This window comes from Pteropus medius, unplaced genomic scaffold (genome assembly GCF_902729225.1).
Source record: "Pteropus medius unplaced genomic scaffold, Ma_sr-lr_union100, whole genome shotgun sequence".
NCBI classification, from domain to species: domain Eukaryota; kingdom Metazoa; phylum Chordata; class Mammalia; order Chiroptera; family Pteropodidae; genus Pteropus; species Pteropus medius.
Genome location: NW_024349225.1, coordinates 2,527,981 through 2,555,747, shown reverse-complemented (window position 1 = coordinate 2,555,747; position 27,767 = coordinate 2,527,981). Strand labels below are relative to the sequence as shown.

Genomic DNA, 27,767 nt, shown 5'->3' with positions numbered 1-27,767 from the left:
AAGTAAAAAGAAAAGAAATGAAGTGAAACTCAGCCTACTCAGGAAAGATTGCTGATCCCAAGTGAGAAAGTTCTTCGTCTTCGATTGTGAAGCCGTTACAGTTAACCTGTGGTGAGAAACGGGGAGAAAGAAAAAAAAGATAGAAATTATTTCTTTCATTTTTGACCTTAAGCAAATTAATTAGGAAGACGGTCTGGTTTAGTGATTTTGAAAACTTTTCTTTTGGCCAAGGTATCCTTAGTTCAGACAACATTTACCCATCAGCCTCATGCATAAAAAAATAACAGCAGAATTGTCAGGGTGAGGCACCTAGTCTAGCCTACCTCCCCACCTACACATGGTGACCCCGACAATAACACAGCCCTAAGGTCCAAGGACTCGCTTTTGCATATCTGCGGGGGGAGTTAGTACACCTGGAATCGAATCTCAGTTATGCCACAGGTCTGCTGTGTGATCTTGAGCCCTTCACTGAGTCCCTCTGTCCTCGATTTTCTCTCATTAAAAAAGAACTCAATCTCGTACCCATCCCATAAGGAGAGGCGGTGAACAGGAAAGCCCTAATATAGCTACTGTAACTGCTGTGCATCCCCTTGGGAGGCAGAGGGGCCTGAAGCTAAGGAACTAAGACCTTCCTTTCATGTCTTGGCCAAATCAACCACTGGCCATTGTCTCATCCTTAAAAAGAGATGTATTGAAAAATACCAGGGGCAATTCTCACCATTCTGGAAGCCTAGCTCAGAGGAGCAGGCTAACACTGAGGGACGTACATCCCCATTTTGTATTGTTCCATAAATTCATCCTTTGCACATTCACTAAGAGCCCTTATGGGCTGGGCACTGTGCACAGAAGGATGAACAGACCAAAATCTGTGCCCTCAAGGAACACCCGGTCGATCGGGAGACAGTTCAGTGGGCGCTTTCATTTATACCTAAGGTTTCAGAGCTGGCAAGGGGCTCAGTCTCTTCTCAGATGTGAAACCAGGATCAGAGAGGGGCAGTGGCCTGTCTAAGGCCAGCGGCAAAGGCTGAGGCCCCCGGTCCCCGCGAGCCGCTAGCAAGGCTGTGCGAGGTGTGCTGAAGGGGTTCACGCGGTAGGCCGCAACCTTCCGTATGGGAGACACCGCACTGGTGCGTTTCAGGCCAATGAATGGGCTTTGGAAAACGAGTGTCTGCCGAGCACTTACTCTGGGCCAGGCACTGTGCCAGGTGCTGCGTGTCCCCTCAGACGTCTGCAATGCTGTTCTGGCATAACCCATTTTACAGATGTGGAAACTGAGGCTCAGAGAGGTCAACGATTAAGTAACTTGTTCAAAGACACATAAGGAGTAGGAGAAGAGGAGTCAGAGTTCAAACTGGACACTGACAGCAAAGCTGTCAGACATACTGAAGTGTTTCTTTACGCTATACCATGTTTCTTCAAAATTGTTCTGATCTATGGATGTTAATGTGGCAACTTTACTTAGAATTATAGGGTCAGTGTCAAAGGCTTGGAAATCTTAGTACATTGAAGTAAAGGCTATGATGTGTTCGACTTACAGTTTTTATGATTCAACACATTGACAATTAGTATTTGCAATTTTCAACATAAAAAAAAAGATTACTGACCGTTAATAGAACAATACACAGTCTTTGAAATCCTGAGATGTTGGGCATTTCTACATAGAAGACTGAGCATACTATTTTTTGTGCCAACTTCAAGTACCCTAACCTATTCTGTCATCAGGACATTAACCAACCACCATTAACCAATGACCATGAATCAACATTAGGTAAGAGTTTAATTAGGATTTTCATTCATTCAACACAATTGCTTGGAGCATGAACACTGCGTCCTGCAGCTCACCAGGCACCAAATGACCTACGTACAGTCTCAGACTGAGTTCTAACATGCCTTGGCAGTGTCTGCTGCCCACGAGATGTGTGCAGATGTAAACGTTTGCAGAAAGAATGAGAGAATTTCGCAACAATTTTCAAAACTGATTTAGGGACAGACAGCTCCTGACCAACTTCGAGGGGTGGGAGACTTGCCCCTTTGCATCTTAGTCTCTTCCTCTGCATGAAGCTCAACTGCTTATGACTCTAAACACCTTCAGGCTTGAATGTCCTATGACCGCTGCCTTCCTCTCCTACTGTGCCAGGGTGTGCTTCTTCACAAGCAAAGGCTCCTATAACTACAAGTGTCAACACTGTTCCTTTCTCGGAGGCGGTGATGGTGTTTAAGCCCAATTGCCTAGCAATTTGCCTATCAGCTTTCCCTCCCTCCCGAAATATCCCTAGAGAAGAAAAGCGAACTTACGTGTTAAGAAAGATGCATGGACCATAGTCCTTTTTTTTTTCCCCAAGTCAAATCAGGCGTAAGTGCCTTGCTAAAGCTGTTCTCATAATTAGCATTTAGACTAGATGTAGGCTGCACACCAAAAATACATTTCCCGACCGTGCATATGTTCCCAGTGATTAAAATGCACCTCGGTGCTGTCGAAGGACCGCAGTCACCTCTGCCGCCAGCTGCTGCTGGGCCACACGTTAACCCACAACAGCCTCCCACGAAACAGAGAGGGACAGGCTCGGACACTGGAGCGCGGACGCACAGCCGGGGGTGAGGGGCCGGACCAGGGCCTGGCATGCGGATGGACTAGCACTTTTCATTTTTGCTTTAGAGTTTTCTTTAGGGATACTGAATGCCCCTTTCCACATTTACATATGAAAAAAGATACATGTGGGTGTATGTGTGTACATACACAATCTCAGAATGAATATTATTTGATAAACATAGCGTCTATAAAGAGACTAATAATCTATGGTTACATATATGTGGGTATATATGTGTGTGTATGTATATATATGTGTGTATATGTATGTGTATATGCATATATAAATATATTATATATATAATATAAAATATATATATGTATCTATCTCCTGGATTTTCTGAGTGAGTCCAATTTCAATGACTCTGACTCATTTACAGCACAAATATATTTCTGCTTGTGAGATCCAGTGCCTTGATTTTTGGTTTTGAAAATATGGTCCCACATCTACCGTGCCAACGTCGAGAAGTCCTAGCAGCATGCATTGCTGTCTTAGAGGCAAAGTTATCTTTATTTTCACAGCTGGAAGTGCACCTGCACCTTGACCCACGTGGGCTCCTCAGTGTGGTGACTGTCCTTCCCAGGGCCATCAGAGAGGGCCTCCCTCTCGAGGACATCTGTACTCACCTCTGCTTTATCAACACAGTGTGGGTAGGAATAAAAAACAAACAAACAAAAAAAACCAACAAAAAAAACCCTGTTAGAATGGAAGGGTCGTGAGAAGAAAAGTAAAATTTAATGTGTGACCCTCAGATGGTCTTTTCTTTTCAAAGAGCTTACAGCGTGCCACGGTACGGAGGCACTGGCAGCTTCTCCATTTTCATAGACAGTTTCTGTGGCAAGAGGCAGAGGTAGGGCGAATTTCCTCTGCTCCACCCATGGACGAGGGCCAGCACAAAGAGGACCCTCATCTGCTCAAGGTCACCTAGCAAGGCTATGCAAAACAGGGGTCAAGAACCTCGTTCCTCAAGTGGATGCCATTGTTCGATTTCTGTTCACCTCCACCGACTGCGTGCGGGGTGCGGGGTGCGGGGAGAGGGGCTCGGGCGGAGGAGGGCCAGACAGTGCTGCCGGATGCTGCGTTCTCACCTGCGCGAAGAGAACTACCAGGCTCTTATTGTCGGGGAATTCGAGGTGCTTGGAGTAAAAGTGATGGAGAGCAGAAATGTCACTCTGAATCAGATCCTTCTTCTCGTTGTCTAATTTATCCAGATCTGTGGATAAACAAACCGTTATTCGCCAGGTAGGAAACTCTGAATTTCTAGCTACACCCTTTTCTCATTGTAAATAGGAAAGAAAATGTGTGGTACCCTCAGAAAATATTCTTCCTCATCACTTGGTCTAACTGAAAAATCTTAGGGGAAGAAAAGCATGCCATTTCATTCTTCTCTTCCTCTGACAACTGGGAGTCACTTAGGACATGAAATTTCGACCGACCATTAGCAATGAGGTCAGGGACAAGTGGCAACAACTGATAACCAGTCTCAGTGTGGTCAAGGTCCCCCCTCCCCCCAGTTGGCCCTGGAATCTGTGTCATGGTCAACAGAATGGACATCCCCTGACTTAATGCCTTTCAGTAAGGGCATCAGCTGTTTACAAGACTGCAATTCAGCAAAGATCTAAAAATATTCAGCATGCCAGGAGAGCCGGCAGGAGAGGGCTTGGGATGCAATAATTCATCCTGCAAGTTCCTGCTTCCCCTTAATTGTTTCCTAGTAATCCTGTTAACTCAGAAAAAAAAAAGTTATAGTCATTTTTCAAAACAGCACGTAGTCAAAATAAAAGCTACAAATTATAAAATCACCACTAGCAGTAACACGACAAACTACTGCCTCCTGTTCTCAGTCCTGCCTCGTCCACATCAACTGCGGCGCTAAATACCTCCTCGGCTGGTCACGGAAAGACTTACGTGATTCAAAATCCTTCACAGCTAACAACGTCTCTGAAGGTGTTGTTTCTGGGTGGTTTTTCTAGTAATTGGGGAAGAAATCACAGAGATACGAATTTTATCAACTAGGGCAAAAAGGAGTGGTTTCACTTTTACATCAACATGACAAAAAGGCAAAAATCCTGAAATAAAGAAAGCTTTCCAAGTTGTCCACCAGGAAGGCTCCGAGAATCTTTGCCCAACACCCAGATCCCAAACTGACTTCTTTAAAACGCTTTCTAAAGTGTGCGTAGCATTTCCCCACGCCCCGATGATGCTCGGCACACAGTAGGCTCAAAAATGCTTGTTGTGGGAAAGAACGCTGGCTAGAAAACAACTTTTTACAGCCCTGACTTAAAAGGACTGAGTCTACAGATGAACCATTCTATTTATTATTTCCCCTTCTAAAAAGGAACAAAATCTTACCCCCCGTCCATTTCACACTTTCTTTAAGCATAGGCTAAAATGATCTCAAATTCAGTGTTTCAAAAAGAACACTTTGGTTGTATCTGTGAGCCTAGATTCACTTTAAACGTGTGGCTGGCTTTGTTCTAGACACCCCAAGAGGCGCTAACAATAGTAAACCCGCTAGGCTTTGAGAACATGAATAAACTTGGTGTTGACAAGAGTTCAAAAGCAGAGCTCAAGAGCCGGCCTGAGGCGCCGTCTTTGTAATCTGGCTATTCAATTTGGGGGTACAGGTGGTCTCGCAGGGTGTTCTCACCTCCCTAGTTAACATGTTAAGCTTCCCCTTGGTAGTTGGGTAGCCTGCTTCCCACCCCCCCAATCCTTTGCCAGCTGCTGGAATACAAACGGTCTGTTTTTTTAATCATCAAGTCCTATAGAGATGAAAAGGTGGCCAGGTAACTTTTCATTTAATAGACTATTAGTAGTAGTAGTAATTATAATAAAAGTTGAATGAAACTGGTATAAACTCATCATAGCATTCAGACTACCCTCCCGGTGCCAAAACATTTCAATAGTTCTTTTTTTGGAGCAGACGTCTTCCATTCTATAAGATGAACGGTTCATTTTGCCTGCGAAAGCTTTTCATTCAGTGAAGTACACCAGCTTCTTCTGCATTCTTGACCATAACACTATAAATAACATCGATGAGTGGGGGTGGGGTGGGGTGGGGAGAACAAGCAGATAGGTCATCCCACCCAATCCTCCCAGGATGCTTCCAGATCTACTTCGCTAGCTTATTTGCTCTGACACCTCACCCGGCCACACCATTTTCCCCTACCCTTTCCTTCTGACCAAACGCTCTGCATGTGTTTAAAGATAATTGCTAGTAAGGATCGGAAGGTTAACCTCCACCAGGGAACACGACTCTGATTTCTCGGTGTCACTCTGCAGGCACCCCGTGAGTGCCTTCAGTTACTCTGAGCTGGTGCAGTGGCATTTCAGCGAGCATCTGACCCCAAGCTGAACATAACGGAACGGTGAGCTCAGAGTCTGGAAATGTTCTACCTCTGTTTATGCGGCCCAGGGTGCCAACTTAGTCCGGGGGTAGGCATGTGCTAATCACGGCAATCATGTTTGGCTTCGATAAAAAATAGAAAATGTTAAAAGGTGAGGGTGATGTGAAGAGGAGGTGGATGAAATTTCCGCTTTATAAGATTTACAGTACAGAGGCTCTGCCATACATTCGTTATTTAGCGAGCCCCTCAGTGGATATGTGCCTCCACGTGGCCTATTTCACGGTATCGCAAGGGTAAGTCCTGTGGCATGTTCCTCCACCCCGTTTAGTTTGGGCCTCTGGTGATCAGGTGTCTCGCATGCATCGGTAAGGGCTGAGAGACAAGGTGAGGGCAGCCAGTCCTGGCGGCATCGTGGAGGAAACTGCTGCTGGGCTACCCCGTTCCCATCGGGGGCGTTTCTGTTTTTCCTTCTTCTTTCTTTTACCCTCATCCTCTCTCCCCGTGCCTCAGTTTCCACTTTTCCGCCCCCATTTCTCTTCTCCTTTGCATAGGCCTTCCTGGCTGTTCCGTCCTATTCCTTGCCTGCCTTGGAGCCAGAAAGAGCGGAACCCTGGACGGGACCAGGGCGTGGGGCGCGGCCTCTCTGTCAGAAAGGAAAGCAGGAACATCTCAAGGCTTGGCAGGCCAGTCTGGTTCCCTACGATGCGCTAGTTACTTTCAGTCAGGTGTTCACGTCTTAAAAAGCCGTATTTTTCTATGTAATGGCATCTCACACAAGGATCAGAATTTAAAAGCTGGGGCTGTGTTCCTAGTCTGGGGTAAGCGACATCTTCGTTGCACAGGGCAAGTGACAAACCAGCTTACACCTGGGGTGCTGTTCCCATTCCCCTTCCCCCCATCCACAGGGACGGGATGGGAAATAATGGCCAGGGATCATTAACGAGGGACGATCGCCGTAGGTCACTTGTTCATCTTTCTGACCTTTAAGAAAAAAAATAAAATAAAGTGCACTTGAACATTATCCCATTTCCTCACCTGTTTGGCCAGAATCCTTGCAGTGAGCCTTACGGTCTCTGAGGGGTTCCAGTTTTCTCCAAAAACAACCATGGGAGAACATTCCAGCTTGTGCATGGGCCAATCTTCTTTCTGGGAAGGTTAAAAAAAAATTACTAAACACACACATACTGGAATGAAGTTCGAGAAGAGAGGATGCAATAAGTCCTCCTAGTTAAGGTCAAGTGAAATATGTTTCCTTTTGGAAAACACGATGGTGCTCAACAAAAGCTAGAGATGAAAACATCCTTTAAGATAGGCATGATTGTGTAACCTTGACTCGGGCCTGGCCAAGGCCGTCAGGATGAGAAAACGTGCCTCACATTTTTCATCAAGCATCTCGCGTCTTTCTGCAGCCCTACGCCCTCCCCCGCCCCCCCCGCCCCCCGCCAGCGCCCTATTATTCTGGACAACACATCTCACTTTCCAGTCTTGGTGGAAGTTGTCCAATCATAGGGGGGAGTGATTTGGGTCTTGCCTACTGGTTCGGCTCTGCCCGCTTACAGTTCTGTTCTGGCTCTGTTCTCACAGGCTGGTGGTTGATGTAAACAGCGACTAATCCCTTTTATAGGTGACAAAAACAAAACACAAATGAAGGCTTTATCAAGGGCACCTAATGGGGACATTTAGGAATACAGGCTTCCTACAGATTCCTCTGATAAAACAGGAAAACTGTATTCCTTTCTACCCCATGTCTTGAAGCCTTTATGCCCCAGGTAGAGGGCGAAGGATGAGTGCTCGCTTCTGGAGGGGTGGAGGTGCCATCGACTGAGACAGGGAAGGCTGAGGGAGGAGAAGGACATGATGATGCTGTGGAGACCATGGGAGAAAGTGGCCTGAGGAGTGTGGAGTAAGTGGCTGAGACAGCGCTGGTGACAGGGTCAGTGTGGGACGACTGAGAACTGATTGGACACCATGGAGGTCACTGCCCTGATAAAAGCCAGGAGTGGCGGTGTGATGGGGATGACAGGCTGTTGGCAGCGGACTCAAGAGAGAAAACAAGGAGCTATGGGGAGCTACAGAAAACTGGGAGAAATGGGGTGAAGGCTTAGAGAGATGAAGGGTTGGGGGGAATCGCTTCTTAGCCGGGAAACAGAGTGCGTTCATGCACCGATGGGAGTCTTGAGACACTCTCTCCCTCCCAAAGGAATTGAGTGCCGTCTTGTTCTTCCCCCAGCCTCTCCCCCTCAGAAAGCGGTAAGTTGATTCTTTCAGACGCTCGGGCCAGAATCTCCGAGTCCTCCTTGCTGCCTCTCTCTCCCTCACACTCCACGGTCACCTCTCTGTGGAATCCATCATCTCTGCCTTCAGAGTATATGTAGAATTTGATTACTTTCTACCACCACCACCCTTCTACCCTGATACAGCCCTGACACCTCTCACCACGATGACCGCCTTAGACCTGGATGTTTGCTTCTGTTAAAAACACTCAGATCATGCCATTTCTCACCTCAGAACCTTCAAACGCCTTCTCGCCAGAGAGCAAAAGGCGACATCGGAGATGACCTATGAGACCACGTGTGACGGGAACCGTTCCCCCGCTCCCCACTGACCTTGACCACGTCAGCCTCACACCGTCCTTGTTACATGCACATGCCAAGCACGCTCCTGCCTCAGGACCGTTTGCACGTGCTGCATTTCCTGGCTAGAACCCTCTTCCCCTACGTATCCATATCACCCCCTCCCTCGCTCCTTCATGCCTCTGCTACAATGCCGCCTTTTCAAGACGCCTGCCAGGAACACCCTCTCTAACGGCACTTTCTCCGTCACCTCCCTTTCTTGGCTTTACCTTCTGTCTCAGTGCTTCTCGCCACCGAATATGTTACATATTTATTGTTTTGTTTGTTTGTTTGTTTCAGTATCTGCCTCTCCCTCATTAAAGTAAAGGAATTTAGTCTGTTTTGTTCGCACATCTCTAAGCCCAGAACCAAGATCAGTGCCTGACATCTACTAGGCACTCGATGAAGTTGCTTAGTGAATGAAGATGTCTCCCTATCCCCTTCCCACCACCCCCACCCCAAGAAGGAAAGACACAATGTCACTTAATGATTAAATGCGGTATGTGGCACAGACTCTTGGCTCAGGTGTGTGCCAAGATGTTCTGCAGAGTTAAATAATGTCATGCCAAATATAACTAAGAGCAAGTAGAGAAAGAAATGACAAGATATACACAAGGGAGAAGAGGATCTGTTTTTAGCCAAAGCCTAAAATAAGAGTGTAGTGATGAGGCAAAGAGGTAGGAACAGGTAGGGGGCAGGCAAAGTGTCTCCCCTCCCCGGATGCAAAGCAAAAAGGGAAAGGTGAAGAGGGCTTTGGGCCTTGGGGCATCTGAGGGAAATGGGGACCAATGGCTGGGGACAGAGGGATAATTAATAGCTACAAACAAGTGTCCCCTGTGACCCCAGGAACTCTAAAACAAGGCTTTCACAAGGACTTTACAATGTCGGTTTTCTGAATCGTGGGTGGAATGAGCTCCTGGGAGAAAGCAGTTTAATATTTCTTAACATGATCTATTTATTATTTATTAATGGAATTAGGTTATTAATATACTTAATATAAAATATTCATGTTACTATAAGTAATAAAATAGTGGTGACATTTATCGATGTGAACGCCCTCAAAGGACAGCGACGCTAACTCTGGGAGGAGCACGGAGCGCTGACAAGCGGGTCTCGGGCCTGGGGCTTGGGAATCCTGCACACTTGCCCCTGCTCCGCATCCAAGCGGCTCTGTGATGCTAGGCTGGCTTCTTAACCTCTTCGCGCTGGCATCCTTAGCCATAAATACCATGATCCCTAAATTACATACAGGTCCAGAATTCTGAGTTTGTGATTTTACACCTTCCAACGGTGATAATCAGATACAAGGCCTGAGGCCTACCAAGAAATATAGGCCCTTCAAAGGATAATCAGGCATCCATGGAACCACAAAGGGACATTGCAAGGATCCAGTCAGCTCACCCATGAGAAACACTTAGAGCAGTGCCTGGCACAGAGTGCGCTCTCAACAAACAGGTGGTTTTGTTCATTTGTGGGTTCATTCATTTATTTATTCATTAAGCCCTGCAACATCCCCTAGAGGCAGGGATGGGAGATGAAGTCTTTGACTATAAGTAGTTTATGACTATATCAGAACGCAAGGTAAAAGTAAGGGCACCGATAATGTGATACAGCCCCACACACAGCACTTAAGTCAGATAACTTCAAGGAAGTGTAGAAGCACATGAGTCTCATCAAGGGAAATTTACCAGAATAATAATATTTTCACTTTCTGCGAGAACCTGACAGGCAATATGCCCTAGTTTTGCACATAAGAAATTATAAACAATCAGATCAGACAAAATTTAAAAAAAATTAGGCAAGCCTTTTTTTATATTAGCAGTTACTCTGTACACAGAGTACTTTTGCAACTCTTGGTGCTTTTTAAAACATATTTGTCAGTTTTTCCAAACCTTTTTCTCCTATTTTTCTTCAAAATTCAGCCTATTACCCCTGCCTTGATTACAATCTTTATAAAATTTTATGTAAACTCAGATCTCATTTTCCAGGAAAAATAATATACAAATAAATGCATAGGAAGGATTTAGAAAGATTTATAACGAAGTGTTACTAGTGATTTTCTCTGGAAAGAGAAGATTATGGATACTCTTTATGTTCTTCTGTCAGTCTGTACTTCTTGGAATTTCCATAATGAGCACAGTTTATTTGTGCCATAAACTTAAATAAGTAAATCTATGTAAAAGGAAGACATGGAATTTTTTTTGTACCCTTTTAAAACTTACCATTCATTTTCAGCCAACTCAGTAACTGCTCTATATGACTTTCCCTTTTCTGCATAGACAAAAATGATTAAAGATGCTTAAAGAGTCGTAAAATTGTCCCCTGGTGCACCAGCATTTCCGACACTGGAAGAAGAGCATCATTGTCACATCATCCAGTTTCTGCTGAGCAAAGGAGACATTGCCTTCCTGCCTAAGAAGACTGGATTTTTATTGTGAAGTCCCTTTTCCAAGTCTCGGATTCTGTGGGTTTTTTTGTTTGTTTGTTTGTTCTAATGGAGCTTTCAAAACAGACACAACCCACTTGTACACATGCATCTGTGCTTTCCTAGAACAGGGACCAGTAAGAAAACGTCAGAAGATCTCTGCTTTCCACTGTCATTATCTTCAAGAGGAGGAGTGTAAACGGAACCAGGTGCACAATGACCATCTCACACGAAGGTGACCGACAGGGCTCAACTCCCACCTCGAGGACGGGCGCTTCCGTTCATAACCCCGGTAACAGCAGTGGAGCGCGCTCGGTCATTCACATGCATTTTTTTCCTACTGTAAAACATGTTTAAATATTTTTAAACATTATAAAAATGAACAAACAAACAAACAAAAAGTGGCTCGGTTTAAGATGCTTTCTACGTCTGGGTTAAGAGACCAAACTGGATTTAACCAGGATTGAACCTGTGACTCTGGCCCCATATTCTCTAATAACCCATAGCAGCGATGGAGTCATATGAGCATTTCTGAGACGTCGTCCGTCCCTCAGTTATTTTCTGGTTGATAAAAGTCAAGAATTTTCTCACATCTACAGTCACTTGCTCCTCACACGCTATTTTTTTTTCCCTCCCCACCAGGGTATGCGCCTCCCTACTTTCCAAAGCGCTCATAATCCTGTCACCTCCATTTACAAAACACAAATAGTATTTTTCTCTCTCTTTGTTAATGCTAAGAAACAGCGGTCTAGAAAGTTCAACTCTGCAATGATTCCTCTACCTAATAACTTTTTAAAACTATTCTCTTAAACATGTCATGATGCGATTTAATGAAGTCTTAACTGAGTGAAAAATACACGTAGCTTCCCAGGATATTTATTGAAATAAGTATAGTTCATTAAAACACACAAGATATAAAATAAGCCTAACTAAAAAGGAATTTCTCTTTAGTATTTCCTCCCATCATCCTTTTGTGCATTGTCAATTAAAATCTTTCCTCTGGCAGGACCACACCGAGTCAAGTGAATGAAGAGGAAAGTAAACAGGACAAGATATAGGTGAATTGTATACAATACAGAAAAATCCTAAAGCACTGCAGTTGGAGAGGAGAACTTGGGGAGAATAAACATGGTGACTAGGACCTCTGAAGACGCTGTATTCCCTGGAGAGAGGAAAATCTGGGGTGTCGATTGGGGAAGTCTGTGTGCCTAGCAGTCTTGGAGAAGCTTCTGACAAACAGCACACCGGAAGTGGCTCTCCCCTTTTTACGTCCATTAAAAGCCCCTTCTCTTTCTCTGACACATCCTCGTGGCCCCTCTTCACCTACACGGCCTTCGAGACTCCCATGCAGAGCGCTGGAAAGTGGTGACAGTCCTCCCCTGTCTAGTCCCAGTTCTGCCACTGCGTGACCTTGGGCAGGTCACCCAACCACTGTGGACGTTGTTTTCTTATCTAGTGGCAGGCTGGACCTGATAACCTTCATTCCAACCCCAGCCTCTGCGGTGTGGAGCTGACCCCCTGAGGACTCCAGGTGGGTGGGGTCTGCTTGTGAAGAAGGCCCAGGCGGAGCCTAGCAGATGCGGGCTATGCTTTCTTAGATGGAGAACCACTCAGTCATCTTCATCTCTGTTCTAGCTTCGTCCTCCCTCTATCCTATAGCAGAGCCTCCACTTCCATCCCACCCAAGCGCTCCCTTAGGTGGAATTGTGAACACATTCTTATCCGGAGCATATGCCTCAAATTCCTCCCTAATGATCTTCCGTAGGAAGCCCTTGCACTGCCATTTATTTCTAGGCTGTTATTAAACCATTTGGACCGTTCTATCTCATTACAATGCACTGCCCTGTGCTTATTTAGTTCTTCAGTGCTGAAGGATGGAAACCCTTAATGGCCATTAGCTTCCTCCTTCAGCAGCAGGAGATGGATGGAACAAAAATGAAACTTAAGGTCAAATCCAGCCTGTTACCTCTAGAAACAAGGGGCTTCAGGAGCTGTGTGATCACTCGGCATCCAGGAGGGTCCCTACAGAAGCGCAGAAAACCTGAGCTGCAGAAGTACTCTCCGGAGTTGAGGGTCCCCTGGCCCAGGAACTGGGCAAGTAGCAGGGAAGACTGCACATCGAGGGGCGGGCACAGCGAGCCGTCTTGGTGCAGGGCCTCTGAACATGACTTAAAACCACCAGAATGCATCCTCCATCCTGGCATTCCCTGCCACCCAAGCAATCTTATTATGATCTGAGCACTCGCAGAGTTTGACTATGGGAGGAGAGTGTACAGGTGGTCAAACCGCTTGCTGTAAAGTAATAAAGGAGCATACAGGTTGGTGCGTTTGATTAATGTGACCCTTCTAAGGGAGGGCACCCCTCACTGTGTGCCTATAAATGAGGTTTCTGAGTCTGTGGGTCTGGGACATCAGGTCCTAAAGGCAGGGGAACCATATGGTCATCTCAAAAACCCCAACACGGACCATGGTGACGCATCAAAATAATGTCACTTAGGGAGGCCTAACGGAAGACAGCTTGGCAAAACGTTCTGGAGACCCAGAGGTAACTCAGATTCTCTCGCATTCTGATGTTAGACATTGATGCAGCGTTTACAGCTCATCGGACAAGTGAAGACTCATCTGTAATAAGCACTACTCACACAGTGCACACCATTAGTATTCTCAGCTTCTTAGATTCCATCCATTCTCTTAGGTTAAAAAACCAAGCTGCTTGAATCTAAAGTAGGCTGTATGCTTTATTCTTTGCAGTCCAGCCTGTGTTATTGTACCGTGATTTTTCATAAGCCCCCGCACCTGTACACAGTGTCACAGTTCATGCAAGATTTTCATATCTGTCTTATCACTTGGTCCTTACAATCCATCAAGATGGGCTCTACCGTCCTCATTTATATTCGTAGAAACTGAGACTGAGGAATGTCCTTGGAACTGTCAAGCTCACACGTTAGCAAGTTGCAGAGCTGGATCTTGGCCTCCTACTATTCTGTGTCATGTCATCTGAACTGGATGTGGATTTACTATGTTGCTTCTTTAAAGCATCGGGACATAATGAGTTAATTTTTCTGGAAGCGTTTAACTTAAATATAGAAACAGCTAACTTATCAGGCCTGGAATCACATCATGTCATTCCCAGGGCTTGATCTCTCCAACACTGTAGCAATCTAACCACAGAATATTCTACCCACAATTGATAGCAGCAAAGTATGATCTCTCTTCTTCTTCAAAAAAAAAGCACACTCCTTGGAAACTCAACTACGAGCCCATTTATATTCTGTCGCACAGGCTGACAGCCTCTGGAAGCCTGCCGTGGGAGACACAGGGAAGTGGACTGTGCACACGGCCTTCCGTGCCAAAGGGGACATTCCCTTGCCAATGGCTCAGCCTGTGCTGCATTCTGGCAAGGGGCCACTGTGACTGGAACTCTACGGTCAGATGAGACATCAGGGCTTAGCAACCTTTCCCATTGCTAAATAATGCTCTTTGGGGACTATCAGAGGCCAACTGCACAGGGAGAAGAGAAAGAAACAAAAGAAACAATGGGTAATCAGAAGTAGATGAAGCGGGTGGGATGGGAGGTGAATGACATCAAGTATGGGAGGAACTGTAGTCAAAAAGAGGTGCAGATAAGGAGAAAAATCTTCCCTGTCACTTAAAGCCACTGTTTAATACCATCAGCATTTCCCAAGGTGTATTATTAATAGGTTTCCATTTAAAAAATAGACTGGGGAGAGTATACAGAGGTCAGAGATCATATCCTCCCCAAATTTGTACCGTTAGAACATTTTATAGAACTAATATCTAGTAGGATAGTTTGGAAAACACCACTCCTAGTCCCTCAGAGAGCCTACAAGAGTTTCTCCAAACTCCTCCTTAAGCTTCCCACCTCCATGTTACAAGATTCCTTTGAGGCTTGTCCATCAAACCAGATGGCCAGTGGTTTACATGCGACCAGCCTGCTGAGCCTACCCAGCCCTGGTTGCTTCCAAGGTACTAGCCCCAAGTACAGGTTCAGCGCAGCCGCCCTCTGGTTGTACATGGGCTGTGCCAATGGCTCGCCTAAGTCTAGCTGGCATCGGGTTGGGTTCAAATAGCCCCAGGGGGAAGTGTGGTCCGCTAGAGGGATTTATAAAAATACAGACCTGTGAGGGTACGCAGGTCATTTTAAAAATTTTCAAGATTGAGTTTTAATGTTTTGCATTCGTCATCTCTGCATGTTCCATCGCTTGCTGGCGGCCTTGGGGTGAACTGTCAAACTTGGTGATACACTTGCCTGTATCCAACATGGCTCTCTTTGTGTCTTTCCCAATTCTTCTCCTACACCTTATTTTTGGTGCTACATGTGGCCCTGAAATGTTACTGCCTATCAGTGATCCTGGGCCAGCACACAGGGGTATCCGGCCACATCCCACGTCACAGGAGAGTGGCTATAGGGGGGTGCCAGGGAAGGCATGCATAAGGAAGAGAAGGATGTTGGGGTCCCAATTTTCACAGGAAACAAGGCCCTCCCTGCCAGTTGGCCCAGCACCTACCTGACACTCCACATTGCAGTAAAATGCCTGCTTGCATCTTCCACATTTGGACAATCCTTCTTTCCTTAAAAACAGAAAGGGCACTGTAGTGGCGAGAGGCACAGAAACGTGAAGCCGCACATTTTATCACACAATCATCAGCGCCATCTGGTCGGAAAGCAGAGCCAAGATTCACCTCACCTCACTCTCCCACTGATAAGTGGCTTTTTCCCAAAGGAGATTTTGACCAGATTCAGTCCTTGAGTAGGTGTGAGTTAGTCAAACAGTACACACTCCGATATTTACCAACCCTGACAGCATGAGGGGCACTTTCTGGAGATCAGTGACATGCTCTTTGAGCCTGGCTTGGGACACTGCAGCTGTTAGCATCCCCCACACCATGACTCAGTGGTCTGGGGCAAGGCAAAGGCCCTTGGGTCCTGCCTTCCTTACCGCTAAAGAGGGACAGAGATAAACAAAACCCTTTGGGAGGTTTGACGTCATAAAGACAGAGGACTGGGGTACACATTACTTAGAGACGCAAGTAATACAGAAGATAGGCTTGGGTATGGCAGTCATTCAAATGTCCAGAAAGCTAAGGGGAAAAATAATGCAACCCAGCAAGCGGGGACATATTCTTGAATAAAATATAATTGGATATGATTAGTATACACACCCATCTTCTCAGTGTGCTGTTGAGTAATTCTTCTGCCTCTTCATAATTAGATCAATATGCCCTGTGTACAGCCATGTTTTTGCTTCCCATAAAGGACAGGGATGTTTTTTTCCAACTGTTAGTTGTGAGTGTGTTTGTTGTGTTAGATAAGCCAAAGCTTTTTTAAAAAAACAAAACAAAACAAACCTGTGAAGCCATTGAATTAAACCACACATGACAGAGCTCTTATTTAAAAGTTGTTCTGAGGCATGGGACAACCACATTGTTTTAATCAGACCACTATCTGCAAAGCCTGCTGTCTAATTCTCACCTGTGGCCCTGAAGCCAGCTTTCTGACCTGCAGAGATGCCGACACCATGAGGGACATTCTGCTGCTGCCAGGGGTGCTGCACTGCAGTGCAGCCGCCTCCCCGCCACCCCTTCTGCAGCCCGCCCGGGGGAGCTGGTATTTTAGAATCTGCATAGAATCACACTGCAGAGTCCTCCTCTGCTCCTTGTCAGTCAGTGATAGTCACCACACTACTCCTACGGAATCCAGGATGTGTGCCAAAAATGCTACTGTTGGAAGGAACCAGGCTGCCTTGCCGTTTTCGCGACAGCGCTTGGCTTCCAAGAAGCTGCTTGAAGAATGTGTGGGAGAAAAACACATCTTATGGTTGAGGCATAAATAAATATTCCAAGTTTGCACATCTCAATAGTTCACAAAGGAACCCACGGATTTAGCTGAGTGTATTCTCTGGCCTAAAATAGCCCCATGGGTGCATCTCAAGGGCTCCAGACTCTGGCTTTGCGTTTTGGAATATAAAAGAAATGAGACCCATGGTCCCTGTTCTCTTACATTTTCTACTGAGGGAAAAGGGACAGAGGTACCCTCAAAAAACTGACGTGACGGTTAAGCAAGTGCAAAGTGATGTGGACCGTGAAGGATGCCCAGGGGATGGAGAGTAAAGATGGGCCAAGCCAGGGAGGGAACTTTCAAAATTCTTTTCAACGAAAGGTGTGTTTGCAAATGGACACGGGGTGGGCAGATGACACCCCATAAAAATGTCTCCCTTAACCTGTCATTTGTTAATGTTTGTTTCTGCAAAGGGGGAGGTTGCAGAAACGCTGAGAATTTGACTGAGGCTATTTGCTCTTCCCAGGAACCCATCTTCTCCCTAACCCCCAGAAAACAACAGAAAATTCTGTAAAATTTCAAGGACTCATGAGCCCAAAGTCCATACATGGACCACTGAAGAGCCTCTGAAACCAGAGTGAAGACTCCCGATATAAAAGATTAGGAAATTATCAGAAAAATGTCTTTATTAGCTCTACACCATACTAAAAAAAAAAAAAAAAAAAAAAAAGCAAGGATTATATAGGTCTTCCCGCACAGATGCCAACAGTAAAGTTAATATGAAACCAAGGTTTGTTTTCAGCTTCAAGCTAACACCCCAGGGAGAGAAAAGGCAACTGGGCTCTGGTGAGCTAGGCAGGAACACTAGTGGTATTTCATCAAAATAATAATTCTCTCAAAGGCAAGGCTGCATTCAACCCAGCCAGTCACCAAGGCCACAAGCCGCAAAGAAGAACAGGAGGAAAAAGGCAACTTTCGAGCACTGGCAATACGTCACATCACGTCTACTATCAATGCCAATGGTTTGCGAGTTGTGCTCTGTAGACAGCTGGGGTCCTAGAGACCCTTTCGGGGAGCTGGTAAGGTCGAACCGTTTTCAGAATATTACCACTGTCTTGACACCTGCGCTGCGGGACGGGTAAGGCATAAAGGTGCCCGGAGGGGAAAACTTCCGGTGTCTTCGTACAAATTAAAACACTGGCACCAAATCGTCCACGTGGTCGCTGTGTCCTCCACTTCCACATGCTCATAGCGAAGGGGGAAGAGCCGGTTTCACTTAAGCATGTCTCTGATGAAGCAGTAACAAATATTAATTTTATTACATCTTGACTCTTTGGTATGTATCCTTCTGATATTGTGACGAAATGGGAAGAAGGCACAGTTCTGCTGTACACTGACGTATGACGGCTGTCTCAGGGGATGGCACTTGGGGATCATGGGAGTTATAAACCACTAGCTACTTTTCTTTTTCCTGGAATACTATTTTTACTTGAAAGAACAACTTTAGACAAGCTGTGGTTACTCAAACTTGATTATCAGCAAATGTTATTGAAATGAATCAAGTGAACCCATTCCTTCAAGGAAAACAATTGCCAAATTCGCTGCCAATGATAAAGACCGGTGGTGATATTAACAATTGATTGTTTTGATATGGTTTGACGAAATGAGTTTACTTTGAGGTCTATCTTATTCCATGAACCCATATTTTCCAAATGACTAGTGTGTGATGTTTTTAAAATTATGCATGGCTAAAAGAAAGGGTCATTCAAAGGGCAAGACAGACCAAGGGATTTTAATATAAGAGTATATAAAGTTTATAGATATGGCTACAGATTGTATATGACGAGTAACTTTTAAGACACTATCACTTATTGATTTTAAGTGTTGAATCAAAGAATATCCACAATTAACTGAAAAGGCTATTAAAACACTCTTCCCTTTCCAATTACATAGCCAATTAAGGCCACATTTTCTCCACATATTTCAACCCAAACTACATAATCAGATTGAATTCAGAAGCATATCTGGGAATCCAGACATTAAAGAGGTTTGAAAAACTAAAACTGTAAAACAATACCACGATTCTCACTGATTCTTTTGTTTTAGAAGATAGTTCTCATTAAAGAAAAAAAAAAAGTTATGTTAACAGTAATGGTTGCTGTCATTTTTAAATGAATACTTTATAATTTTCTGTTTTAAGTTCAAATATGGTAAATATTGATAAATATTAACCCATGTGAACAAAAGCTCTTTCGAATTCTCAATTTTTAAGAGTATAGAGGGGTCTAAGACCAAAACGTTCAAAAACTGCTAATCTTTCTTAATAATTCCATCAGCTCCATGAAGAAGTCATTCCTACTTTTCAAATGAAGATAATGAGGATTCTGAAGGTGAGATATCCAACCCAACATGGTCATTCAACAAGTAGGCAGCAGAATCAGAATTTGCACATCAAGGTGCACATTTTGTCTTCGTCATGCACGAATATCCTTCCTTGAGTACAGTTATCCAAGACAATATGCTACACGAAGCACAAACAATCTATGCGTTTGGATAAGCTAACAGCAGAAACAAAGTGTAAGTAAAGGCATCCTTTCCTCTGGTCTGCATCATGTCCTGGTCCAATGGTATCCCGTTAACATTTCTTTACTTCGAAGATGCGAGGCGGGGGATCATTTTTCAACCTGAGATTTGGGGAGAGAGAACCTCCACAAAGAGGTTCCCTCAACCAACTGTGAGGCAGAAATGGATTTCACTTGCTGTAGGTTGTAATAAAATAAGCACTGATTTTTGTATTTAGTCTGTGCAAAGAAGGTCCCTCCCTCTCATTCGCTGTGGTAAAGCTAAGTGCCCCTCAGACAGACACTGGGCGAGTCCACACTGGATCATGTCCTCTGTGACCTGGGTGACAGAACACTGCTGTGTCCAGGTCGACTAACTGTACATAGGCTTATGGAGTCAACTACCTGGTTATGCGTGAATGCTCTGAATGGAGACCACCTCCCCACTCCACATCCAGCTGCCTTCAGAGCAGAGAAGGAGAAAAGCTGAACTAGTTACTGATAGATAACTAACGGCATAAGAATCTACTCTGTTATGAGCAATTCTAGATGAGGTGGGTGGGGTGGGAGAGGGAACTCTGTTTAAATTACGGGTGCACACTTTGGTTCTTTCCATAGCTAGGGAGAGATGTAAACTTTTCATAAGTCTGATGGTTGAAACTCAAACTAAAATGTGCTGAGCTGCACTGTGTGTGCATGTGCTGGAGAGAGAAAGAAGAACACGGAGGGTTTGATGACTGCTGACTGAGAAGTTTAGCCAGAGAGAAACCTCATATGGGAGATCCATTTGCACTGCGGGACTATATAAGGCATTTGGAATAAACTCTGTTTCTACAGAAGACACAGTCGTTAAGTCTTTCTTTTGCAGTGTAACCTGATCGGAATTGCCCAGGAGGTTTGGGGAAAGACCGCAAAACAAAGAAAACAAAATTCCCCTCAAAGAAAGATTCATAAAGGTCGCTTGGAGGAAGGAACTGAAATATGAAATAACTCTAAAAGGAATAGAACTCAAAGAAAGTGAAGAGTGAATCACTAATAACTTCTCAGTGTCACAACCTTGGGTGAACGTGCCCTTCGGGGCCTGGGGTAGGGCCCAGCAATTCTCCTTTGATTGGTCTGTGTTGGGAATTTTAGAAATCTCCCTGGAAATTCTAATGTGCTTCCAGAATGCCTAGGCCTACGGAAATCCATTTGAGTTGAGTGTTTTTTTTTTTGAGGGCAGAATCTGCTGAATAGTGTTGAAGCATTCTTCTCTGCCATGCAGATTTCTTACACTAACCTGTCTTAAGAATGAATGTCATGGACAGGGACAATAGACTAGTGTGGTTACCAGAGGGGAGGAGGAGAGGACGGAGCGGGGAGGTAGATGGGATAAAAGGGGTCAAATATGTGGTGGCAGAAAGAAATCTTAACTATAAGCAGTGAACACACACTGCAACATATATATGCCTTACCGTTAAATTATACACCTGAAACTTACTAGGTTTTGTTAACTAATGTCACCATAATAAAAAAAAAATACCTTTTTTGGGAGCTTACAAAAAATGTTAATTTTTATGTTTAGTTTAATTTACATTTTTATAAAAAAATATTTACATACTGTCAATCCAATTATATTTTATTTTTAATTTATTACTTTCAATAAGTTAAATAAAATCTTAGTTATAACATAGTGATCTTATTAAAATAAAGATAAGAAAAATCGACGTTATGTTATAAATATATAGTGTGTAAATCATATGTCTTCATTTTACTACTCATCTAAAAATTGCTGACCCATCAATGGAACGCTCAGGCACGTGTAATAAACAATAGTTAAGTTCAAAACAAACAATAACAACAAAAAGAAAGAATGATACAGACTGGGTAGGTTGTTTAGCTGCTTTGATGATGAATGTTTAGGTAAGAGTGAAGTGGCAGACACGGTATTTTCTAACTATGGCCAGAAAGTATTCTAGAAGCCAGGTACGAATTTTAAAAAAGAAAGCCTCGGTTTCTGCCCACCTCCACCTGATAACCACTTCACAATTTAAGATGAATGTGGTGAGTTACTTTTCCCATCTTCCTATCACAAATCCCTTTTCTCTTTCTGGTACTTGAGGGGCTATGTGATTTTGGGGAAAACTACTAATCCTTTCTGAACCTGCTTCCTCCACCGTAAAGACAGAGTTTCTATCTCATAGGTCTGTTATGAAAATTAAACGAGAAAATACAAGTGACATGTACTAGAGCTATGCTTTTAATTCGCCTTCACTCTTTTTTTTTTTCCCCCTAAAGTGATGTCAACTACTGAAATATCTTCAGTATTTCAGACTCATACCTAGAAGATTTACGTTTCTAAAGCTTTTGTTTTATGGGCAAATATTTGCCTTGCCATGAATGGAAGGGCTCTTTGAACTTAAGAGATGGTTCCATCCACAAAGGGAGGAAAGAAATGTCACTGGAAAATGCGAGTATTTGATTATTAGTGACTGGAACAGAACTTAGAAGACACGCTCCTGTCATTTTTTACTGGGGGAGACACACACAGTGATTAATTTTCTTGCTTTTAAAATTCGGAAACCATGAAGATCAACAAGTTAAAGATGTAATTAACAACTCCTGCTAGTTAACGCGTTGCCGCAGGTGCTGTTGGTCTAGATAAAAAGGATTTGATCCTGTAAGCTCCCTACTTTCTGCTACTGAAATGAATGCTTAGTGGGTTTTACCATGAAAGAAAATGATCCTGGCATGGAGGGCGTTTGCAATAACAATTACTTTTAACTAACGGTGACAGAAGAAGTGACAAGTGTGCTCTGTTGAACAGAGGCGGCCCCGGCCAAATGAAACGGAGAAAAGGAAAAAAGCTCAGTGGCGCAATCTAACTTCGCCACGGGTTGAAATAAAACAATCAGAAACAAAGTTAGCCTCCCACCCAGAGAGAGTGGTTACACCAGCAAATTTTTATTCGAGAGAAAGAAAAATTGGAGGAATTGTGGCGGAACCCTATTATAACCCTGGTCAGGGGACAAGGATAATACGAAGGCTGTGGGTTTTTGTGTAAGAGTGAAAGATGCTCCACGTACCACTTTAATCCACAATGTAACAGTGAAACGGGACCCATGGGCAGCGGGGAGCTTCTTCCCAGAGCCTTGCTGAACCCTCCCCTTCACACTGGGCTTTGTTCAGAGGCTTGTTAAAAGTTAGAGCCCGGGGCCTCTACAAGAGGCAGGAAATATTTAGGACAGAAAGGGAGCAACTAATAGGTTCTCCCAACTATTGGAATAGGAGCTAGATTTACAAGGAGAAATTCATTGCCCTTGGTGGTTAGGGTGATGAATGGTTGGCCTTGCTATAAAATGATGACGTGACGCCGGGGGGAGGGATAGGTGATGTAGGTCAGAGGGTACAAATTATCGGTTATAATTTGTGAGGATTTAATGTACAGCACAGCGACTATACTTAATAATAAAGTATTGTATACTCAAAAGTTGCTGAGGTTAAGCCTTCACCATTTTCACCACAAACACACACAAAAATGAGCTCTGTGAGGAGATGTTAATTATCTTGATCTTAGTAATCACTCCACAATGGATATGCATATGAAATCTTCGAGTTGTACACTCTAAATAGGTACAATGACATTCGTCAAGTATTCCTCAATAAAGCTAAAAAGACATTACAAATATGACTCTATACCTCACTGTTTCATTAAGAGTCAAGCTCAGCAATGAAAAAAAAAAAAGATGATACCGATTTAGGATTTGTTTTAACATAGGCTCCGGTCGACATGGAATTTACCTTTGCCTTTGAAAGAAAATTCACGAGGCTTAGGGATAGAGGAGAGGAACTCAGCCTATGGATCAGTGAACGTTTAATCACTCTTGTGAGGCCCCGCGTAAACCCTAAAGGCTCAAGCCTGACAAGGAACGGATGTGTGCACTTTAAAATTTAACATTTTCCTCTGGAAACACTTTATATCTTAACTTTTATGTGAGATCAGAATACTTCCTTGCCACTTTATCCTCTACTTCTCTGATGCCTACTGATCAGGAAGTCAGAAGGAAAGAAACAATGAACGTCTTTCTTTTTAACTCAGTTCTCTCATAAAGGAACCAACAGTAAGTAACATCCACCATGTCTTCCAATGGTGCAATAAATGGCGATGTTATCATTTGTACGTTGTAACCAATACCAATAATGTTAGAGTCCCCTATGACTTCTGTTGCCCTTAACTTCCACAACACCCAGCTGATTAAATATCAAGAAAAAGGACAAAAACTAAGTTACATAAATTTAACTATTTAAAAACTTAAAATGTTCCAAACAATATTCCTCACTTCAACATTGTGGCCACAGAATAGAAAAAAAAAATGTAACAATACCTTTACAACCTAATGCCAAGGGTGAGTTCTAGAATGTAATCAGTCCCTCTGCAGCCAAACATCAGAATTATTAACTGCTTGCCCGAGAAACAGGTAACCTGCCCTGAATCTTATTTTCATGAAAATGTACCTTTTTAATTGCTTACAGATACCCTCTCACCCTCTTGGTTTTAATTTCCTATAAAAAATAAAAATAAAAAATTGAATCGCCAATTTGTTTATGTGAAATACTCCAATTGTGAATTCTACCTTGATAACGCACTTATCAGATATTGTTTAAACAGATGTATCAGACATTTTTCTTTCAATCCTTATTGATTTCATTTGTATTTCTGAATAAAGAACATTTTTATGGTATAAAACCTTGTACATGAGGCAGAAAACATGTTAATCTACCTTGGCCAAGTAATTTCTATAAAAAAAATATATATTATTTTCTATGTGTAAAGTACTGTGCCAGGCTCTGCAGGAATATTTTTGTAAAAATTGGGCTTTTGGAGAAATTAGACCTACCTTCGTATAGTCATAAATATAAACACAGGCAAAATGATTCAGCATCCAAATGGCCCAGATGATACTGAACTGAATGAGAGCAGGAGGCTACTCATAGGACTGAGCTCTTTAAAGGCACAGAAGTGAGGACACTTAGAATGTTGTCTTATTCACCTTTGAATCCCCAATAGAGCACAATGCCTGGAATGGTAGGGTGTTCAATAAATGTCAAGTCAACTATTGTAAAAGAAATATACAGTAGTAACTAAATAAAATGAACAGGTTCGTGGGCTGAAGTATTTAAGAGGAAGCTTCATAAATGAGATACAATTTCAGCAGGATCTCTCTTGAGGAGGAACAGACTTGGGTATAAGGCTTTACCTGGGAAGGATGAGGATAAGCAAGGGAATGATGCGAAGAGAAGCCTTCCAGGTTACCAATGGACAAAAGGAGGAATGAAGAAAGACAGAGCACCTTTGTGGGACGACCACCCAGACTGTGTTTAGGGTTAAAGTAGAGGAGCAGGGAGCGGTGGCGCTGATTAGGTGGGGAGGGCACTGAATACGGAGGGCTTGAACAGTCAAGATTTTGTCCCAAAGAAAACAGGAATCAATGACGGGATTGGCGAGGATTTATAAGCATTCATTTCCAAGAACGAATAGAGCTATATATTCAGGTGAGTGATGAGGCCTGTCCAAAGAGCCACTGGTAAAATAAGTTGCAGAAACGAGACTATTCATTTAATATTTACTGAGGTAAGAGAGTGCGAGGCCTCGGGCTAAGTGCTAGGGCCACAAAGATGATTTAAGACCTGTTCCTGCACTCGAGCGTGACGAAGGAAGTACGTACGAGGCGCTGTGGGAGCAAAGGTGAAGGCAGCCTGCAGAAATCGGGACAGACTTCTCAAGAACCTGGGAGTCAGTCAGGCGAAGAGGGACAGGCGGGAGAATCCACAAGATGCATGCGTATGTGTGCGCATGCGCACAGATCACTGCAAGCAATTTGGGACAGGTAGAGTGAAACTAACACTGCAGAGCAAACGTCACTCCGGACGCCCAGCCTGGGGGTTCCCATCTGGCAGCCTGTCTCCACAGTGCGATCCCATCAGGGCATTCTCTGAAGGTTCCTAGAAAGAGAAGGTGGAGGTGGGCTTTGGTCTCCGCCCCACCCCTCTGTACCTAGAAAATATTTAGTAGCTGGATGTCTTGGAAGGCCCGAACATGGAATCAATGACATATTAAGTGAAATAAGTAGATTGTTTCTAAATCCCTACTACTTTATAAGCCTGAAAGTTTTTAAGGTGAAAAAACCCTCAAGGTTTTTAAAAGCGATATTTAGAAATATTTTCTCAGGTATATGAGTAGACTAAACTTCATTAACTTCCAAAAAAGTGTCTACCCAAAGCTGCTGCTATTTTAATACAATGTGAGGATGTTACAATTTCATGAGACCTACGCGTTATTATCTGATCAAAGCTTTCCCTTAGTTTGCATAAGTCATAAACTGGAGTGTGGCTGAACATTTGGTTGACAGCATTTTTTAATGACATATGCGGAATACTAGTTTTCAATGAAATAAGAGGAAAAAAATTCAACCCCCCAACCTTATTGCCTTCAATACAACATCTGCTGAAACCATACTTAGTTCAAGGCACTGTGAGTAGGATAAAGATGAAGAAAATCTACTAGAACATAAGCCTTGTGGTGAGGGAGATTTTTGTGCCTTTTCTTCACAGTTGTCTCTTGGGGATTTAGAACCCAGCAAGTGCTCTATAAATGTAAATATTGGCCGAATATGTTAAACAAAACAGAATCCCTACTCTCAGGGAGTTTACCATCTGCTCATAATTAAACGTCTCTTTATGGTTGAAATTTTGACATCTGAGGCCATCACCGTGAACAGCAATTGTCACTCTACTACAGATCTGTGCGACTGACAGATGAGAGATTTTGCAGGTGGCACACGAGCAGGTGTTTCCTATAGAGACATCACCACGATGAGGAAAATCAACAAGATATGAGCTTGGGACTCACATCCCTGAGGAGTATTTCCTGGTAAACACATGAAAAAGCTGCTCCTGTCCAAGGACTTTTCATTTTGTCACGGGTTGCAGCATAACTCCTTGCGAGTGCCAGGACATAAAATCCTGTAGATTTTTATTTGGCTCAGATGAAAAATCATATCTCGATGGTCAGCCAGATTTTCTCTCCACCTCTTTCCCCCAGAATGTGCCTATGTCTTCAAGCCCTGGTATGAAATTTGCTTCTTCAGTAAGGTGTCCTTGTTTCTCCTCTCTTCCTTGGGGAGTCAGGATCCCGACACGCCTTGTACATCATTGTGCACGTGGGGATACACACCAGTGTCTCAGCCATCATGGCAAGCATTCAGTTTGGTTCTAGGGGCTATAAACTTGCCAAAGAACAGCATTTATGAATTCTCAGATCCACTCCCTCCTATAAAAGCTAACTCAATGCATTTTAGTAACATACATACAATATTTCCACTTGGTCATCTGAAAGCTCCCACTGCAGGTACTAGAGTCATCGGATTTTATATTAATAAACTGGCACAAGGAGTTCCACATTATTTTTAATTTCTGATTGAAGAAGAATCTGAGATACACAGCTGGAATCCCAGCAAATGCATGAACTAGAAAGATGAATTGTTTCCTGAGCTCTCAAGACTTTTCGGTATTATTTTCCTGATAAATTGCATATGTTTGTCCTTCAGAGAAGTCTTGAAGAGATCCGATTTCCTTCTGTTCTATTATGTTGGTGTGAACGCCTTTGCAATTGAAAAGGAGGTCGCTGAGGGTGGTAGGAACAGAGTCAGCAGAAGTTACACAAAGTGAGGTGTGTGGCTTTGTGACTGGTTACAGCGCGCCCGTGCTAATGAGGCCAAGGTCACCAGTTCAACCCCTGAAAAGGCAGTTACTGCAGGCAGTTCCCTGCTGGAGAACTGCACCCCTAAACTACCACAGATTTGCTAGAAATCCAAAGATGAGAGGGTTGGGAATGTGGGTGGGAAAGGTGACAGTGATGTACAGCGGCTGATAATGCAAGTCCCTTGAGAGGGGACAGAGACCTCTGGTCCCAGAACCGGCTGCTCCCCAGGGGTAAGGGGCCAGGGGCAGGGTGGTCCCCACACGGGAACTGCTACAGAAAGCCACCAAGCTGCGAGGCCAACCACAGAAGGGCTCAAAGTCTGAATCTGATCAGGGACAATCAGGGTGCCCTGTTCTAAGTCTGCCTAGCTCCCCGGTGACGATCAGGACACATACGCACATTCAGAGACACGTAGGCAAGCCCAGACAGAGAGGGGCTGCCTGTGAGAGGAGCAGGAAATGGCAATAAGGAATCAATAACAGAGAGGAAAATTCTCTTAAATCAAACTGGCCTTGCACAAACCAGATGAAAGCATGCCTTGAACTGAGAAATATGAATACCTCACTCTATACCTGAGGTCCACAAAAATGGTGTGTGTGGTGGTGGAGAGTGACTTGAATTATTAATGACTCCAGGAATATAAAGGGGATTTATAATTACTGATTGCCTCCTTTGGAAGGAGACATAAAG

At 43.8% G+C, this 27,767-nt stretch overlaps 1 protein-coding gene across 1 annotated transcript in view; it reads right to left on the bottom strand.

The window, feature by feature from the left end:
* SMYD2 (SET and MYND domain containing 2) overlaps positions 1 to 27,767 on the bottom strand; it is a 46,459-nt gene that overhangs the window by 11,887 nt on the left and 6,805 nt on the right. Inside the window, exons 2-6 of the mRNA XM_039881216.1 lie at positions 15,505 to 15,568; positions 6,974 to 7,084; positions 4,497 to 4,557; positions 3,677 to 3,801; positions 39 to 106 (exon numbers count right to left, since the gene is read on the bottom strand). Of these exons, the coding sequence (XP_039737150.1) occupies positions 39 to 106; positions 3,677 to 3,801; positions 4,497 to 4,557; positions 6,974 to 7,084; positions 15,505 to 15,568 (429 nt within the window). The remainder of the gene's footprint in view (positions 1 to 38; positions 107 to 3,676; positions 3,802 to 4,496; positions 4,558 to 6,973; positions 7,085 to 15,504; positions 15,569 to 27,767) is intronic.